The sequence below is a fragment of the Limanda limanda genome, chromosome 15, assembly GCF_963576545.1.
Source record: "Limanda limanda chromosome 15, fLimLim1.1, whole genome shotgun sequence".
Classification (NCBI taxonomy): domain Eukaryota; kingdom Metazoa; phylum Chordata; class Actinopteri; order Pleuronectiformes; family Pleuronectidae; genus Limanda; species Limanda limanda.
In genome coordinates, this window is record NC_083650.1 from 22,361,290 (window position 1) to 22,380,413 (window position 19,124).

A 19,124-nucleotide genomic window follows, 5' to 3' on the forward strand; every position below is an offset into this window, starting at 1 on the left:
CTTTATTTAGTTCTGTTAGTTGCCATGGTTCAGTGTGTGGGACGCAAGCTAACATGTCATCTTTGTGGTTGATCTTATGCAGTCACCAACGTCTAACTACTGTTGCATTACCCTCATGTTTATTTTCCGGAAAAATTCCACAAAAATCAGGGATGGCGATGGATGTTTCACAAGGTCCCAAGGACAGCTCTTTACCCAGCTCTGGTCACAAAGTTTGATAGATGACACTAAACAATGGCCCTAAATTAGCTACCTGGACATTGTGAATTACCTTGAAGAGTAGTAGACATAAAATAACACTGAAGCATACAACTACTTCTCACAACTGACAAAATTTGTAAAATACTATTAAAAATCAAAGCACCTTAATATTCAAGGTAGCTTTATAAGGTAGCAGTTGAGCACAGCCAGAGCGTCAGTGAGGCTAAACATGGTGCAAGGCCAGCGGTGAGTGAAAGGAGAGTTGTGGAGGGATAGCGAGGTATTGTAGCCATGCTGCAGCTAAGATATTCATAAACCCAAATACCTCTACTTTGTAATACTTATGTCTCCAATTTAGGCACTCTGGGATAGTTTCGCTGCATGCTTTGATAATCTGTGTATAAAGCAAACGGAAATAGATGGAGGTAGTCATCTGTCATAGTACTCCCCAAAGGCTCCTGAGGAAACTCTGTAAATCATCTACTCATCTTGTCATACAGGCCACTCTTTGATCAGATGCATTAGTGTAAGTTGGCTGCAGATACAGATGTTGTTCTGCCTCAAACAGATATTATACAGGTTATTCAAAAAGTGTGCTGACATCATGTCTACCTTTCCTGCTTTAGATGAAAATGAAAATCTCCCCAGCTTTCACTTTGCTGCCCACTTAGGGACTTTGAGCGCAATTTGCCTGCAATTTTTGGGGCTGCAAAAGTTTCGAGCACTCAGGAGAACAATTTTACTCCATAACTGCTTCATCAATGACTCTCAAACGTCATTATGAACAACTGGAACAAAGTTTAGTATGCCTAAAAGTCTGGATTACTGTGGTTTCAATTGACACGGTCTTATTTACTAAGACGGCAGCTCATTATAAAGTCAGCTGTTTAACTGATCCTGGTTCTGCCTCCAAACACACACAGCTCATTGGTGAAATTTAGGTAGGATCAATAAACTCAGAAAATCTACAATAGCGTGGGGATCTTGGTTCCAAGATTTTTTCTTCGACCAAAAACGTTACCTTAAAAGAAACTGACATGTTTACTCCAGAAAATACAGTAGGCTCATTTTTAGCCAATATAGTGGTGCCAAAAAGTCTCAGATGACTTCTCCAGATGGGTTCACTTATTATTAATACAGTCATATTCAAGTTTAATGATGGCAAACCCAAACCCAAACTATTCATTATTGTCAAAATAATAAGATTGTCATTAACAACAGCCGAAAAGGTTCAATTTCTTTTCCTCCAACTGTCCATTTTGTGGAATTTCTATTTTTCTTAACTACTTTGTGCATAAATTACATTTACAATGATTCAGATTAACACAAATGAATACTCTGTCTGTCTGCTCTGCAGAGGAGGAGAGATGATGTGACCCTTTATGTGATGCTTTTATTGCTAATTTCTCCTTTTTTCAGAAGTCTGATTGCTGATACTGTCTGTGAGCAAAGCTGTAGCAGCTCTGCCTGGTCCCAGCAGATGAAGCTGTGGTTTTTGTTCAGGCTACAGCCGTAATAGACTTGAAATCTATGATCTAGCTGCAGAGATACAGATGAGCACCTGAGCCACACACAGCTGAGGCTGGTGCTGTAACAACCAGCAGTGATCTACTATATTATATACAATACAGTATCACATATAGCTCAGTCTACCTCTGTGGATCAGAGGCAACACCACTTTACTGTAAGGTAACAGAAAAGAAAAAAAATCCCTGCTGTGATCTCGTGACCTTCTCTTCAGCTACAAGCCATGCACGACTCTTTTTATCACCAGGGTCTTTCTTGTGGCTTCTGTAAACCCCATGTGCACTGTGTTTAAGACATTTATTTAACAGGGGTTGGAAGTTTCCCCTTAAACTAACAAAAAGTGTGACCTCAGTAAATCTAGAAAAATACATTAACCTCCCTTTGTAATATGTCATTTCCTTTTATTTATACCATTTATCCAGGCAGTGAGGAGAGAGACGCACCTAGCAGGCGCTCAAATGACAAATTACATGGGAAGTGCAACTCCACTGTGGTGCATCTGTTTGATAAATACACAGCATGTGTTTTTGTGACACGTGTGAATCCAGTAGCTTTAGAAAGAAAACAGAAGGAGGATTGTGGGTGGTGACTCAAGTCAGTACCTCTACTTCTCTTTGGGCTTCACGCTTCACGTCCTGTGTTCTCCTGGCCTTATACCTTCCTCTCCCCTCTGTTTGTTTATCCACCAACCTGCTCTTCACCCACTCATCCCCTCTTTCCCTCCATCTAATGCCCTAAAATCATTTCTTACCTTTACTTTTACCTCTGTTGCTCTCTCTTGCTCCATCCTTCACCTCCCTACCACTGTAAGCTGATTGTGTAGTTGCTGTTTTACATTGTTGAGTGTGCTCGCTTAAAAATTATCTGAAAACCACATTTTCCTCACAGCGTGTGGTGAATGAGAGAGAGAGAGAGAGTAGAAAACATGTGTGTGTATGTGTTGGAGAGAGAAAAAGAGAGAGACAGAAAGAGAGGGACAGCGAGGAAAGCTGAGGATAACACAGATCCTCCCCCTCTTACAAACTGTAATCACATTTTTATAATTGACGTATTTGCAGATAGGCGAGCCTTCCCCGATGCCGGGTAATAGCTGCTTGAATCAGCAGGCTGTGGGCTTCCTCTTTCTTGACGCACCAAGCTAATCACAGCTCTAAGGCAATATCCGCTTGCTGAATCCCAAATTCAGCCCTCTACATAAATATATGTGTGTTTAAGAATGGGCGGATGTGTTGTCCTTGTGTTTATTGCTTAGAGGTATAACATAGGAATATTAATTGAAATGGAAAGGCCGGTGGTGCAACAGGCGGGTTCCTGTAGTTTCCTCTTGGTAGAATGAAACTGTACACCACATTTAGTATCTGAACAAGGGAACGGCCGGAAAATGAACTCATGATAACACTGGTAAACTGACCTGATCGGGCACCATAGAAAAGGTCACAAGGTCACCAAAATCCATTGGGGTTACATTAAAAAGCAACATACTGGGCCATTTATTTGTCAGAGGAAAATTCTCAACTTTTTACTTTTTTAGAATTACCTTGCATCCCCAGTGACCACACCAGGTTTTCACAGAGAATGAAAAACTAGCATTAATTGGACAATTTAGGAGGAATGGATGCATGGAGATGAGCCAAGGTGAGAGGCAGGCAAAGAGCTGCAGGAGCCGGGGTCTCCTCGGATGTGGTCTGGGAGGGGAGATTAGAGGATAAGTGGGAGAAGTGGGAGGCTGGTAGTGGCGTAAAAGGGTAGCAGGCAGTTACAGCAGCCCATAATTGTTCTTGATGCCAGGGTCTCCTGCCAGCCTCTGCCTGCTCTGGTCCCAGGAGGCACACAGGTGTGAGTGTGAGTGAGTAACAGTGTGAGATATACATTTTGAAAACTAGGAATAGGTCAGAGAGTAATAAAAATAGATTTCAAGCGTAATCGTTTACTGTGCTCATGCAGTATATGACTTGGATATATAGTCACCTGGTTATTTTCTGTATAAATATTGATTCTTCGACCAGAAGCGTGCAACTGCATGTCTCCATCCTGGGAGTAAGTGCATGTGTAAGAGAGATGATATATATATTTGGGTCTGTATGAATGTGTGTGTCCTCATCTGCAGCTGAGCCGCAGGTCAAAGGCCACATTTGAAAGACTGCAGCATCATTTCAAACGCAACACTGCTCTTCGAAAATGTTTAATCCAACCAGGCTTACTCAATCCCCTGAGAGCAGTCAGTGAACGAGTCAGAGAAGACAGGTGGAAGGAGTTTTTGGAAGATACAGTAAAGCTTGTCATCTATTGTTTTTTCTCAGATTTTCTTTGATAGTTTGTCTCTGTTCTTACTCAAACAAACATCTAACAGGCGAAGGTGTTAATGGAGGCAACGTCTCACACTCTACCCTTCCATACCCTTTCACTTTATCACTCCGCCCATATCTTTGAACCCTGCATAATTGTGGGTTTGTTGCGTCGGACCGGTCTGGGAACAGTCAGACACAAACTAAAAACCCTTGTGTTTGGGCACTGCGTGTTTAAAAGGCTTTATCCCCCCCCACAGGCAGGAGAATGGTGAGAGTTTCACTCACTTTTCTCAGGTTGACTTTTATGTTGTTGTGTTGTTACATTGTGTCACTGTGAAACAACTAGGATATCATTATATTGTCGGTCAAAGCACAGACACTTGTGGATGGGGATTCTGTGCACCTGAGCACACATTGCCTGCCGCACAAAGTCCTTCCCACCACTGTGTTGTATGTCTGTGTGTGTGTGTGTGTGTGTGTGTGTGAGTGTGTATTACTGAACATCCTTGGACCAGAGTACATTTCAGATCTTATGACACCAATGTCCGACTTTCTATTCCAGAGTCCCGGTTGAGGACCAGAGGTGACCAGGTCTGTTCTATCAGGACGGCCTCTCAGGCAAACTCCTTTCCCTCTCTTAAAGACACATTTTTATAGGTGTGCTTTCTTCTAGTTCTGATCATGTTACAATGTTTGATTTTATGCTTTTTTTAACTATTTTCTCATCTGTTACATTGTTTATTTCTGTATCTGCACTAGCTTGCTTTTAATTGTTTCTTAATGTTTGCTTTCGATTATTAACCCGTAAAGCACCTTGTAACTTTTTTTTGGAAGGTGCTATATAAATACAGTTGGATTTTTCATCATGGATAACTAAAATTTGTTGTTGTATATTTTTATATTCTATATTCCTACCACTCCCGGCTGTTGTTATATTGTGCTGGTTCACCACTGTTTCTCTCTGTCAGACCTACTCTCTCCTTTGAAGGACATCCCTTAAATTGTTTCAATAAAGGAGAGTCCTTGACAGTTTACTTCAGCATGATCCTCAGAGACTGTGTGTCGGAGAGAGATGGCGTGTTTGTGAATGTGCTCCGGTGTGTGTCCGTGTGTATTTGCTTCATATGAGTCTCCACAGACTCTCTATGCTGCAGCCTGCCTGCAGTGATAAGCACATAATGAAAGCCTCTCTGTGTGTGTGTGTGTGTGTGTGTGTGTGTGTGTGTGTGTGTGTGTGTGTGTGTGTGTGCGCGCGCATGCCTCACCTGGGCCTGCTGTGTGTTGTTGGCTGAGGGGAGAGGATTGGAGACCATTGGTCCAAAGATGTCCAGGTCATCGCTGATTGGTGCAGCACCGCCCGGGCTCTTCCCAGCACCACCCTCTGGGGCATCTGGGGAAAATGTAATTTCTTTACAACATATATCAACAAAAAAAATTTAATTTCATTTAAAGACAGATAATGTGTATCGCCATTTGTATCTCCACGAACATATGGCAGAAAGTAATTTGATTGACAATGTTGAAAATATTTTTTCATTAATTCTACTCATGGTACAGATTTTGTATCTACAGTGAGGAGATAAAACAGCATTTTGATTCGAATCAATAATCATCCTGATGAGCAGCTTCTGAATGGACTTTAGGAAATTGAATATTAGCATTTAAACTAACAAGGACAAGCGTCCTTTAAATGCTCAGGAGAATGGAAATCGGAATCTTCATTTCAATGACAACTAAGCAAAATCCAGTGAATGTGATGTAGTTTAAAGATCCAGAGCAGCTACTACATGGACCTTGGGCTGACACTGTTTTTAAAACTATCATTTAAACACGTTAAAATAATAATTTTATTAGATTAATTCAAAACATAAAAACATAGAAAACATAGAAAACAAGACTTTAAGACTTTACCAATACCAAAGTATTGATATTTATAATATGAAATGTATATAACATAGTACATTTTGACTGAGACATTAGTGTTGTTTCAATCCAAATGTTGCACCAATTTAAATTTTAAAATTAAAGAAACTTGGAAAAACAAAAAGGTAAATTAATGTGTATTTTAATCAAAAAGCATTCTTAATATAAAGGATGAGGTGAACAGCTGGCGACACCAAATCTGGGGAAGCAATTAAACAACCACAGTCAAGTGTGGAAGCATTTTTACGACATATTTTTGTTTTTGTGCGTGTGTGTGTGTGTTTATGATGCACTAAGTGGAAATACAAGTACAAACAGATGGATTGAAAACACTTATTGAGTCGGATAAATAAACATAAAGATGAGACCGTCATATCATAAAAATAAAGACAAGAGAATTAATGAGCAGAGATAATAGAAAATCAATATCACAATAAAAGTGAAGGCGCTGATAGAAATAGAAACGCCTCAAAACTACCTCTGTAGATATGCAGGAAATAAATCGACACGTTTCAAGAGCTCACAGCACAGCTCAATTTATAATTAACACACTTATAATTTAGAACATCCTCAGGATGACTGCACTCCTTAAGATGTTGACAACTAGTTTATTTATGAGTCTCCCTTGGGAATGCGACGTACTGATTAATCATCAGTGACTGCAGATCTACACCGATCAGCCACAGCGTCTCATATGGTAACTGCAGGTTGTGGCTGATTGGTGTAGATCGGTGGCTGATTTTGAGAGAGTTCATTCTAGGCCATGAGAAATTTAATAAATAAAACGTATTTCCATGAATCCATGGCTCACAAAAACGAATCAATGTATTGACAATGTGGCGTAAAGCTTGTTTCTTGAATTCGCAATTGGAATAACTGTAGCTTCATGCTTAACAACTCTTAAACTACACTTTCCTCACAAGATCAGAAACAAAGAAGAATGGACAATTGTTTTTTAATAGTGTATTGATTAAATTTGTCTTTTTAAAAGCAGAGAGGGCACAGGCCTAAGTAATAACTATTGAGTGTATAAAAATGGTCATATAGTGTGAAAAGTCAAAAAGGACGTTTTTCATACCTGTACTCATTTGAATTGAATTGAATGATAAAATTACTAATATTTGATTAAAAACAAGTCTTACAGCATGACGTTCATTTTATTAATATCCAGTGGCAGATTTTTCTGAACCAAGGGGCAAAAAGGGGCAACAAATCTTCACAGACGGGCCGATTATATGTCCAACGTCCACGCGCAATTCCTGATTCAGTTTAACGAACATTACTCCCTTACTGTGAGCTCTGTAACTTTGATCAGAGCTGCATAAACATCAAATTGTTCCTTGCTCAATAATATTCCGTATTTAAAAATGTTTAGAAAATGAAAAGTTAAAACACTGTCATAGGATTTTAAGTATTGTTAATAAGAGACCTAATCTTCTAAAGAAAAGATTATTGACAGGACAGGGGCACCTAAAGGGCCAATAGATTTCAGCCGGGCCCCCTGGAACTGCCCCTGGATCTGCCCCTGGACCTGCCCCTGGACCTGCCCCTGGACCTGCCCCTGGACCTGCCCCTGGACCTGGACCTCGACCTGCCCCTGGACCTGCCCCAGGACCTGCCCCTGGACCTGCCCCTGGACCTGCACACCACTTCTTAAGTGTTTTTCTTTTACTGTCATCTGAAATGTGCCCACAATGAATCAATAGTGACAATTGAAGAAAGATGTCATTTGCAGTGAATGTGAACTGATGTTGTGGCATCAATTGTCAAACATAAAAAATACTATATTAACCAAAATAACACTTTTTATGTTTGGTGCTAAAAAATCCATTAAGAACCTTAACAGCAAACAAACTGTCACACATGAACATTTCACTGTTGCCCAAGTTGGACTTTAATGACTTTAAAAGCATTTAAAAACATTATTCTACATATGGTGAGTCCTTCCAGCAGAAATAGAGATAAGACTTTAGTGAGGACGTTCACAAGGCATCCACTTGAACAATGAGCATATGTAGTGATGTTCTTCAAGTCTTATTACTGCAGGTGGAGCTGGAGCAGGTACTTCTTTACAGCTGTAACGGGTATGACCCACACTGTGTCTGAAAAAAAAAAAAGACATTGTAATAGTTAGAAATGAATCATAATGTGGGCTACAGAGAAAAGGAGAAACAGAGCTATTATACCATAAGCTCAACACAATAATCTGACAAATAAATGACTTCCTGAACTTAGATGTAAAAAATAACCTTATGCGGTTTAGTTTTGCATTAAATAGTAATACAACGGAGCTCATACTTACTGCAGTGACATTATGTGGGTGAACATACCATGATGGATCACTGCACTCAGTAATGTTTTTCCTACAACAGAGAGAAAGAATCATTACCATTTATATTTGGACGCATATCATCAACTATGAAAGGAACAGAACTTGCAAAAAACAGACGACAACCACGAACAAACATAATCTTAATGCTCAAGAAACGTAGAACTATACTTCATTCATTCAACTGGGAGAATAAATAATAATCAATAGAAGTGTTCTGTGATGTAACTTAGATAATGAGATCATTTCAATCAAAATTTAGTACAAACAGCAACAGGAGACACCAAAAGTTTAATAATGTTATAGTTTCATTAGATTAATGAATTGTATCCTTAAGGAAACTTGGTCTGTCTCTTATTACAGCTGATTGCTTTAAAACATTAATCAATTACAATATCAACCTGCCATCAATGTGAATATTAACTCTTATCTCTCACCTTGGATCACAGAAGATGACTTTGCTGACAGTGACTTCACACGTAGCAGCTGGGCTCTGGTGCGTCCTGCGCCCGGTGTCAAATGCCAAACTTGAGGCTTCAAAACCGCAGCTCACGAAGGAATGGATGACGTCACAGTGGTCTGTCACTTTTTCGGTTACATACCATCACAATTGTTAAGCCAGTTAACGATGGCTGCAGAGATTCAGGGTCGTCTTGCAATGCATGCTGGTGTAAGTTTTGAGGTATTAAGAATTATTTGACAAATGTATGGGACCAAGCAGGTATTCAAAACATGAAACCAAAAACAGAGGAAATGCAACAAAATTGCTTATCTAAAGAGGGTGTTATGGGAATTTCTATACCAAGGACAAGCAAGCAATTATCAATCTGGAAGTTTAATTCAACAACTGCAGTCGTGGCACAGAGCTCATACCACGGTGACAGATATGAGGCAATGGCAGTGAACAATGGGAAATGCATACATTTATACTGGTTTAACTCCTCCTTTCACATCAGAATATAATAGACCAATCAGCTCTCCGCACGTCCTGACCAGGAAGACCAACCATTTGGTCTGCATCATAAAGTAGATCTCCTTTGAAGTTTTACAACATGATGGCATGTTGATTCTACTCAGACTCAAGAGAAGCCTTGAGTCTGAAAACCTGTTTCTCTTCAGACCCCTGTCTTCTGGTCAGTTAACACCTATAACCCTCTTGTTGCATGCTTGATTGGCCCCTGCTGTTAAACCCAACACAGAAACACATCTTTCAGTAAACTTCTTCTACATAAATGTAATTTGTTTCGTTAAACATATCTAAATACAAAAATTCCCATCACAAGGGTTTGTAAAAGAAGGCCCCACAAAAACTAACTGACTCTATAGATTCAGTCAAGCAATTGGTGCCCCCCCTACCATTCATAAGGGACTTATCTGATGATTGATAGGGAGAATCATCTGCAGCAAATTGAAGCCTCATGTAATTCTTTATCTGAATTAGTTCAGATCAAACATGTGAGCTGAACTGATATTAATGTTTTTTTAAAGAACATTATCATCATGAAGAACCTGTGGTGTCCAAATAAAGAACCTGTTCCCATTCTGATGGAGAGCGAACCCCTGGTACACAATGTACACCCATCTGAGAGAAAGTGAGAGGGAGTGATGGAGAGGCAGGCAGGGGGTGGAAAGGAAGTACGTGAAAAATGACATCAGTGTGTGTGTGTGAGAGTAAGTGAGCAGCTGAGGTCATTTATATAACTATAGTGATGAATCATCCATAATTTAGCCTTTTGAAAGTGTGAATAAGACTGAGTTCCTTTAGCGAGACAACAGGGTACATGGAAAACCATTTACTGTGGGGGGAGGGGGGGTCAAGAAAAGATCGCTCCACATCAAATCTCGTTCTCAAATAATGACTTTGACTATTACATCTTCCATCCTTATTTAACCTATTCTCTTTATGTTTTACCCTCTTTCCATCTTGTGATCCCCTCATTTCCTTTATGAACTATGGGATTTTATTTGGACTGTTGAAATCACTTTGTAAATGGCCCTAAAAGGTGCTTGAAGAATAAAACCTACTTTGATTAGGATTATCACCTCGGGGGCCGGGAATGACAGGTGTGCATATTGAAACTGAACAGTGGAAGGTAGAGGATTTCATGTTCTAACACTGTGCTCCCCACTTTACCAAAAACTCTCTCGCCCATTATGAGCCGTGGGGAGAATAGGGCCCATCATTCTCATCATCATCATCGCTGCCATGGCGGGCAATGTGCCCACCATCCTTTAGTACGTGATGGAGCCGCTTCTTGTGAGCACTCCCTACCTCACCATGGTAACAGACCACTAGTTCAGCTGGGGGGGGTGTTTTATAATCAGCCTGAACCCCTTAGCCCCGAGTGTATACACAGACACACAGACACACACACACACACACACACACACACACACTTATAGACATACTGTATATATATAGGGCTTCCCAGTGTTTTCAATGAATACAGTGACCTCATTCAGCAGCGGGGGGCTGTCACATTAAGGACTTGGCCGCCAACACAAGGGCTAAAATATCTCAGCCGATTAAGCCCTGGACTGATTCTAAAGCCAATAACCCAAATACGATTTTACATAAACACATGTGGAGATCCTTTTTGAATTTTGTTTTCCCACTGGTCAAAATGCTGTATCACATGTTTTCCGTCCTGTCAATAATACAAATTCAGTGGTTTTGATCTCCTAAAGTGTTGCTACAGCCATAAACCAAAGAGATATGTTAATTTAACCCACTTTTCCCCAAAACACAACTAGGGCATGAAATGAAGTTTGCCCACTCCCCTGTGTGTGATTGTTGGAGTCCAGAAAGAGAGGACATTAGCCCAGTTAGTCATTAGCTCCTGGTAGGAAGAGTCATTATGTAGAGGCAAGTGAGGAAGAGTGACACACTATTACTTCAAACTGGTTATGTTTGTTTACAGGGGATAAAATAATTAGCATGTCCTGTTTTTGTCAATTGAACAATTCATATATTACATCACATTCTTTTGTTGGTGGTTTGCTGCAAATCCAAACATTATTTATGGATTTGCAAATGGAGCCCGTGAAGCAGGACAAAAATAAACTGCATTTCCACAATTCTGAGAGTGAGACCAATCAACAGACCGAGAAGAAGGGATTGTTTGGTTTTAAGTTCATCAACACAAAGCTGGATAACAGCATAAGCTGAAATACTAACTGTGCAAAGTGAGCAACTACCCTATGCCCCAGAGCCTGAAAGTGCTTCACTGCATTCATCTGAACAATGCATATGAATTCTATCACATTACCATGAAAGAAAGTGACATTTAAGATGAAATATGTAAGAATTCCTCATTAAAATAAAACGACTAGCCCTATGTTCTATATTTGGTTGACTTGTGTACTTACATTATGCAAAGTGTTCAGACCCAGAGAAATCTCCCACTGTTGGAATTGGTCACTCATAATGAATCACAATTGTTCATGGAAGGTTGCTGCATAAAGTGAATGAGACTTTAATACATTACCTCATCTGAGTCACTGCTTCACAACATCATTAAAAGCGGTCTTTTGTTATTTTTTTGAATTAGAGACCCCCATTGCACATTAAGGGCATTTTTTCCCATATAGGCGAACTATAGTCTCTGGGTCTTTGGGCTTATAATGATACAGTCATGTATATAGTCTGCTGTGTGCGCTGGACTGGAACAATTTGGAAAGGACAGGGCACATAAACAACGTAGGCTACTGAGGACCTGAGGTGGTGGGTGGCCCTCGGGGGACAACAGGGGGACATTTATCCCCCTTTAAGGTTAATGCAGCTTTGTTTATAGCAATTCCACTCATAACTGGATATTTTTAAAAGCCACTCGTGTATTGAAAAGATTGGGGGTTGACCTTATAGTAGAATCTTTGCGTCCCAGTCACTCTCCGTCCTCTCCTCTCCCTCCCGGTGTTTCCTCTCTCCCGACTATCACCATCAATTAAAGGCAAAAAAGTCCCATAAAATACTCTTCTCAGATAAATTAGGCTTAATTTCTTCTTTTCCATATTTCCTCTTCTGATGGCTGCATCTATAAGGTGCTTTCATTCTAAGGGTTTTACAGTTTTCCTCTCAATTACTCACAATGGCAGCGAGTTACCGTGCCAGGTGTTATATTCTGACTCTTGGGAGCAGTTCGGGTCTCAGTGTCTTTCCCGAGTTCACTTCAACATATGGGTGGAGGGAAATCGCAGAACAGAACCACTTCATGGGTCGCAGCCTCCTTCTGTTTTGATCAGTGTCTATCTTAGTCACAACAGAACCAAACTCTGCTTCACAGCCAACACATTGTATGACAGGAGTGACAGGGACAAGGTTAAACCTTTGTCCTGTCTTCTTCTGTTCACCCTACACCATGTTCTAATACAGCCAGACTCACAATTTATATCCTCTTACAGACACATTTTTTTCCTGTTGTTAGACACCTGAATAAATTCACAATAATGATTTTAACTGTGGGCCATAGAGACGTTGTGCTAACAAGGCAGTGACCATAAGTCCTTCACACAAACCAATATGTTATGCTCATTAAGGTGTCTGACAAGATGAACACAAATAAAGCTTGAATGGTTTCATCCTATGGTTGTTTTATTTTGACAGTAAAACTGAAGAAACATTATACTACATAGTTACAACAAGTCCCCAGATGATTGTTTGAAGTAAGCTTCAGATCTACCGTGTTTAGATCAAACAGGTTGAAAGAAATATTGAAAGAAATAAAAAGCTTAGCCTGTTACTTTGATGTGCCAGATATTAAATAAAGAAGGTTTTATTCTTCAAATATATGTTATCATGCATATCATCTGCTGCTGTGTATATAATTATTCCAGCAAATTGTCTTCACTATCTTCTGACTTTTCCCATGGGCAGATGTGTAATTTCAGTTAATATAAGTACCAGACTGGACACAGATCAGAGCCAATGCTCAAATGTAGTGTGTTTCAAGATGTAGCTACTGCAGTCATTACTTAAAAGTAGGGCTGGGCAAGTTAACTCGTTTCAATTGAGTTAACTCAAGTGATGAGTTAACTCGATTAATTATTTTATCTCGCATTCACTCAGGTTTGATTATTTATTGTTTTATTGTGAAAGTCAGGCTTTTATTTTGTGAAAGTCTGTTGCTGACTGCTGCAGAACAGGAAAAAAGAAAATAATTGGCGGATAAACAATCGAGTTAACTCATCACTTGAGTTAACTCGATTAAAACGAGTTAACTTGCCCAGCCCTACTTAAAAGCTTAGTTTCAGGATTTGAGAATCACGCATTTTCTCATTTAGTCAACTTAGTGTGGACGTAGCAGACATTTTTGATTGTTTTGTAGGACTGTGCATCTCCCATATTACCCTCCCTCTCTTCTCTCTGGAGCAAAGAAGCCAGAAGCATTCTCTCCTCCTGTGTTATTGTTGAGAGTTACTATGCTGCTTCCAAGACTCACTGTGAACACTGCTGCTCCCATAACACTTGAGAGGACAATGTGAATGGAAGTCCATTCAGCGCCATATCAGAGCCATTACAGGAGAGGACTGAGCTGGGAGTGAGACGGACGGACAACAAACAGGGCCCTCCATCAATAAAAGTTTTTGAAATTGATTCAGCCGTTCCTGAACGGATCTATTTTTGGCAGGAGGGAACATCTCTCAGACGTTTTTTATCCTCAAGGGACACCGAAATCATCCAGCTAGACCTGAGGCACATCAATAAAACGTCTTTTAATGAGGCGAAGCGAAGCTTTCTTTACGATATTAGATGTTAAATGAAAAGCTTATTTTAGACTGATTTCTGTTTTTGCAAACGTGAGGCAAAAAAAAACCTGATGGGGGAACAAACCCCACATTTTGTTGACATTAATACCAGCGCAGCCTGTAAAAGTGAATCAAACTGAACAGGAACACAGACGCACAGGGAGAAAGTCTCTTTGACAGCAGCAGAGTAAAGTAACCGTAAATCGTGGAGGGATAGATGAAGGGGTTTTTGATTGCTGAGGGCATAGTGCCACGTATTTGACTTATTGATTATGTGTGAAATCCCATCCACTGGACACGGCTGCAAGGTGCGTACATTGGTTATTTATAGCAGGGCGTCCACCCTCACTCAATCCCATGCTGCGACCAGGAATTTCTGATCAATGCTACATCCACCAGCTCTTTCTTCTGTCAGCACTGCCCCGCCTCAGCTGTCGTCCGATACAATACAGCCTTGTGTTGGGAAAACATGGGGGATCGAATATTACAAATTTATGGTGAAACCCTGAAACAACCCTGCCTTACTCTACTCTGTGGTGTTCAGGATTTCCTGGCGGTCATAGTGGGCCAAGACACATACCATGTGCTCAAAATGTCACAGGTTTGAATCCAGCTTGTGACCTTTGTTGAATGTCATATCTCTGGTGCGTTTAATCGTTCCAGTTTTTTTGCTGCTGTGTTCTTCAGTAAAGCACAAATGTCATGTGTGCAGGAGATAAAGAAACGTGTGACAATTTTTTCCTCTTAACTGACAACTTGGTAATTGACACCATTGTTTAACTCATATGAATGATAAATCCTGCAAGTGGTTATGACACAATAAGATTGTTTTTCAGTCAATAAGGGTAATAACAGAATTAGCCCGGTTGAAGTTGTAGTAGCCCCTATACTGGAAAACTGAGGTGTCTTTTATTGCAATCACTGACACTGTGTGTATTTAATTTATGATTCTATAATAGATACAACATAACTAAGTATGGAGTCAGGCAGATGTTTTTCAAACGCAGTCTTTAAATGCTGAAACAAGTGAATATCAGGCCTTGATTTTGGTTTGTGATTTTTTACTTGCATGCTTTGACATAAAGCAGCCAGGGCCAGACACAGTGCTAGCCCTGGCTTCAAGCTAACAATAGCATGTCACAAGTTATTCAGTGTCTAATCAAATCCATTGTCATTAAACTCTGTTGTTGCACTTCCACTCTCGTCTTGTGGTTATATAAATAAGTATTCATTTGAATGAGGAGTAAATCAATAGAGAGCCTCACGATTTAGTTGGTCATATTAAAGCATGCAGATGGAATCTACTCGGAATGGCTGTTATTCAGTGGGTCTGACTGGTCGTCCACTGACCAGAAGATCGACGGTTCGATCCCAGTCTTCCCCTTTGCGTATTCTGAAGTGTCCTTGGGCAAAACACTGAACCCCAAATTGCCCCGTGCCGTTTTTATAGAAAAAGTGCTGCCCATAGATTAACTGTGTGATTGTTTTTGTGAATGGGTGAATGGCAAAACTGCCAGTTATACATTTTACATGCAGATTGTAAATTGTGGCAGCGTCATGTTTCACACATAACATTCGCTTCCATGATAAATGTCCTGTATGGCTCTTGCGTCTTAGGAGAAATGTCCCAATCAGGTCTTTTGGCCCCAATCCAAATCAGTCCTTTATTATTGTGCATCTGCCAATACCAATAACTGGACTAATCAATACAAATTTTTACTAAATGTTGATTTATGTATCTAACAGTCGGAAGTACCTGCTGTGCACTACTTAATTTATGATACCTTGTTTTCACAAGGCACTTGATTAGAAAGAATTACGACTTAGTCCTTAATCATAAAATCTGATTATGAATGAACCAGGAGGATTCAACTGAAAGAGAGGATGCATCACTCTGCTGGATTTCTTGACACACAGAATCACTTGTGATTGTGCAGTTGTGTAACAGAGTGAAGATTCCAACCCTCATTTTTGGGACTGATGTCTATGAGTGTGTGCATCATCCAAATCCACATCTAACAGATTTAAAGGGTTAGGTTTTCTCTGCTGCTGTATGGTAACAGATAAAGGTAGAAACCTGCTACCACCACCTGTGTGTAGTTGAGATAACGTAATGTGGCTATAAGACTTGATTGAATTTAACTGTTGGGCCTTGGAGTGCCATTCTAGTATTGATCTGTCATTACATTGCTAATGAAATAAACATTGGTTGGTGACAGTAGACAGTAGGTGATAGTAGTTGTTCACATTCATACACTTGTATATGCACTGGAGAGCCTGGCTGTGGTGAAGGAGAGCAGTGGGTCATATGGACAGAAATGGTCAGAAATTGGTGTTTTTTAGCTAATTGGAGAAGAGCAGTACAATGATTTGAGCATAATTTGAGGTATTCATAAACTGCATTTTCTAGAGCACTCGCAAATGCCAAGCAAATTGAACACATGTAGAAATATTTTATCCCAGCCTGGATAAATATAAAATTTGTATAGTTAGATCTTTAGCTTCACCTTCACAGAACTGACAGTTTTACCTTTGAAAAGGTTCCCTTTGTGTCATTGTTTACAGTTTTTAAATGTGTGTGCATTGATTTTCAATACAGAAGAGCATTCTGCATTTTCAGTGCTGGTGGAAAATTAGGACATCTAAATGTTGGTGAATCCATGCGTAATTTTAAGTGAGACAGACACTTTTCATAGAACAGCTTGTCAGCCTTTGATTGGAGTGACTCTAGTTTGATTTCAAGGCAACTGCTCATGTGATGGCTCACTAATGGCATTAACTCCACAATGGTTTCGTCAGCCATTACAGTTGTTTTGTTTCATTTTGGTTTTGTGGAGATTTCCCTTTCACAGATTGCGCTATGAATTTCCATAACTTATTTATTGCAATTGATTAATCCAAAATTAATCAATAATTATTGCAAGAAAGCTTGGTTCAGGGTCTGGTCTAGGTCTGGTAATGTGTTTTATTTTAAAATGAACTGATATTCAAAATCAAATTGCCTAAAGGTCAGAAGTGTTTACTCTCCATGTTTGGGATACATAATCAACCATTATTACACCTTCCAGCATTCGACTAGACTGCAGTCTACTTACGTGTTAGACCATTAAAGAATTCTTAATAGACAAATCGGCATAGTGGTGACTAGATAATGAGGGAATTTTATTTTTTGGTGAACTATCCTTCTGTTCATGAGCCTACCTCACAGGAGCATTGTGATTCTGAGCTGCTCTGTTGCCTCTGGGGCTGTAAAGTTCAAAACAAAGTCCCAACTTTAACAAGGTACCTTCCGTGATAATGTCAGGGGGTTGTCTGTCGGCTGAATCTCAGTAGAAGCTGGAGGGTTCAGCAGAACCATGATGCTACACCTCAAAGTAAACTTCCTACACAGTGATGTCAAACAAAGGAAATCCACCTTTAGGAGTCAGGGCCCGGTCAGAGCTCAGACCTTAACCCAGGAGAGATTCTGTGGAGTGAACTTCAGATAGCCCTTCACACCACGAGCACACTTGTGAGCTGAAGCCGCTCTGTGGGAAGAATGATCCAAAATTCCTCCTGAACACTGAGCAGCTCGGATCTACAGATACGAGACGGTTATTTGAAGTTTTTGCTGCCAAATGAGGCTCAGCTACTTATTAAAAGTTTCATTCCTTTCATGATTTTTCTTCAATGTTTTATGATTTATCAGTGTTTGTGTTATTAGTTTAAGCACATTGTTTGTGTCTACACTTGTGATTTGTATCAATCAATCAATAAAATTGTATTTGTACAGGTAATATTCACAAATCACAATTTGTCTTATAGAGTTTAACAAGGTGTGACATCCTCTGTCCTTAACCCTCAACACGAGTTAGGAAAACTACCTTAAAAAAAAACTTTTAAATGGGGGAGAAAGAACATAGAAACCTCAGAGAGAGCCACATGTGAGGGATCCCTCTCCCAGGACAGTCAGAAGTGCAATAGATGCAGCAGATTTACAAACTAGACAATTCCAGCAAACATTTTCCCATCACTGTATCTGATCAGGCAGACTACCAAATTATTCTATTGCTAGTGGGTTATTATTTTGTGGTTTGGTAGAAAAGTGGTCGTGTCTTACCCAGGCCCAGCAGGTCCACAGCTGGCTCTGTGCTTTTCTTAGGACTGGCTCTGCACTCTGTCTGCTGAGAGGCACAAAGACAAAGAGAGAAAGAACAGAAATGTGTTAGTCGTAATGTCCAATTTGCTCCGGCTGACTTCTCTAAGCTCTAAATTTCATGTTATTATTGATACTTGCAATTATGTGTAAGGATTAGACCAGTCAATTACAATATGGACATTACAGTTCAATATTGACCTTTAATAAACAAAAAGTGCCATCCACTGGCCTTAAAAAATTTGGCTAGCTTAGTTCAGGCAGGCTACAAAGTCAAGCTTAGCCTAAGTCAAGGATATTTTAGGTGACCGCAGCAGATCTCCGAACCAGCCCACATGATCAGAACCCCTCATTTGTATTCAATTGACAGAGCTCATATTGTGCACCTCATCTAAGCTGCTTTACCTCCTACTATTCCAAGCCACTGTCTAACCAATCTTCCCCCAAACACCTCCTTTTCATACGGAATCTGACCAAATCAATGTCATGTGATGTCACCGATGCTGCTATGTTCTGTGCCAAATTGTCTTTCGGCTGCTGCTCTCCCTCCCTCACTTACCATAAAGGCTCTCTACCTCAGGCTTTCCAAGTATTCACGTGGAAGAGCAGGAAAGCCCCAGAACAGAGCCATAGACTTCAGTCTCTAAACCAATTATGGATGTCACTGATCATGATGAGTTTTTGTCTCATATCTTGTTATTTACCCCCCAAAAAAACAGATAAGTCACCCTGCATTAAAACGTCAAAGTTTCTATTGTTTATTTAGATTTTTTTTTAAGCGGGCCCTTTTGAGTATTGAACCACTAGTCATGAGATGTATTGTTTTGATGGCCAAGGTCCCTGATAAGCGAAGATCTTCTCTCTTAATAAAACACATTACTGCTGATAGATTTATACAACCCCACTGAATGACTGTTGGACATGGTTATGTGCCAAAAAGCATAAAAGGGAAAAAACAAAAAGTCAGGGGAAGGAG

At 40.0% G+C, this 19,124-nt stretch overlaps 1 protein-coding gene across 1 annotated transcript in view; it reads right to left on the reverse strand.

Annotated features, from left to right (window-relative positions):
* The window catches only part of LOC133020802 (stromal membrane-associated protein 1-like), a 98,518-nt gene that overhangs the window by 14,391 nt on the left and 65,003 nt on the right, over window positions 1–19,124 (reverse strand). Inside the window, exons 7-8 of the mRNA XM_061087513.1 lie at window positions 18,113–18,176; window positions 5,282–5,406 (exon numbers count right to left, since the gene is read on the reverse strand). Of these exons, the coding sequence (XP_060943496.1) occupies window positions 5,282–5,406; window positions 18,113–18,176 (189 nt within the window). The remainder of the gene's footprint in view (window positions 1–5,281; window positions 5,407–18,112; window positions 18,177–19,124) is intronic.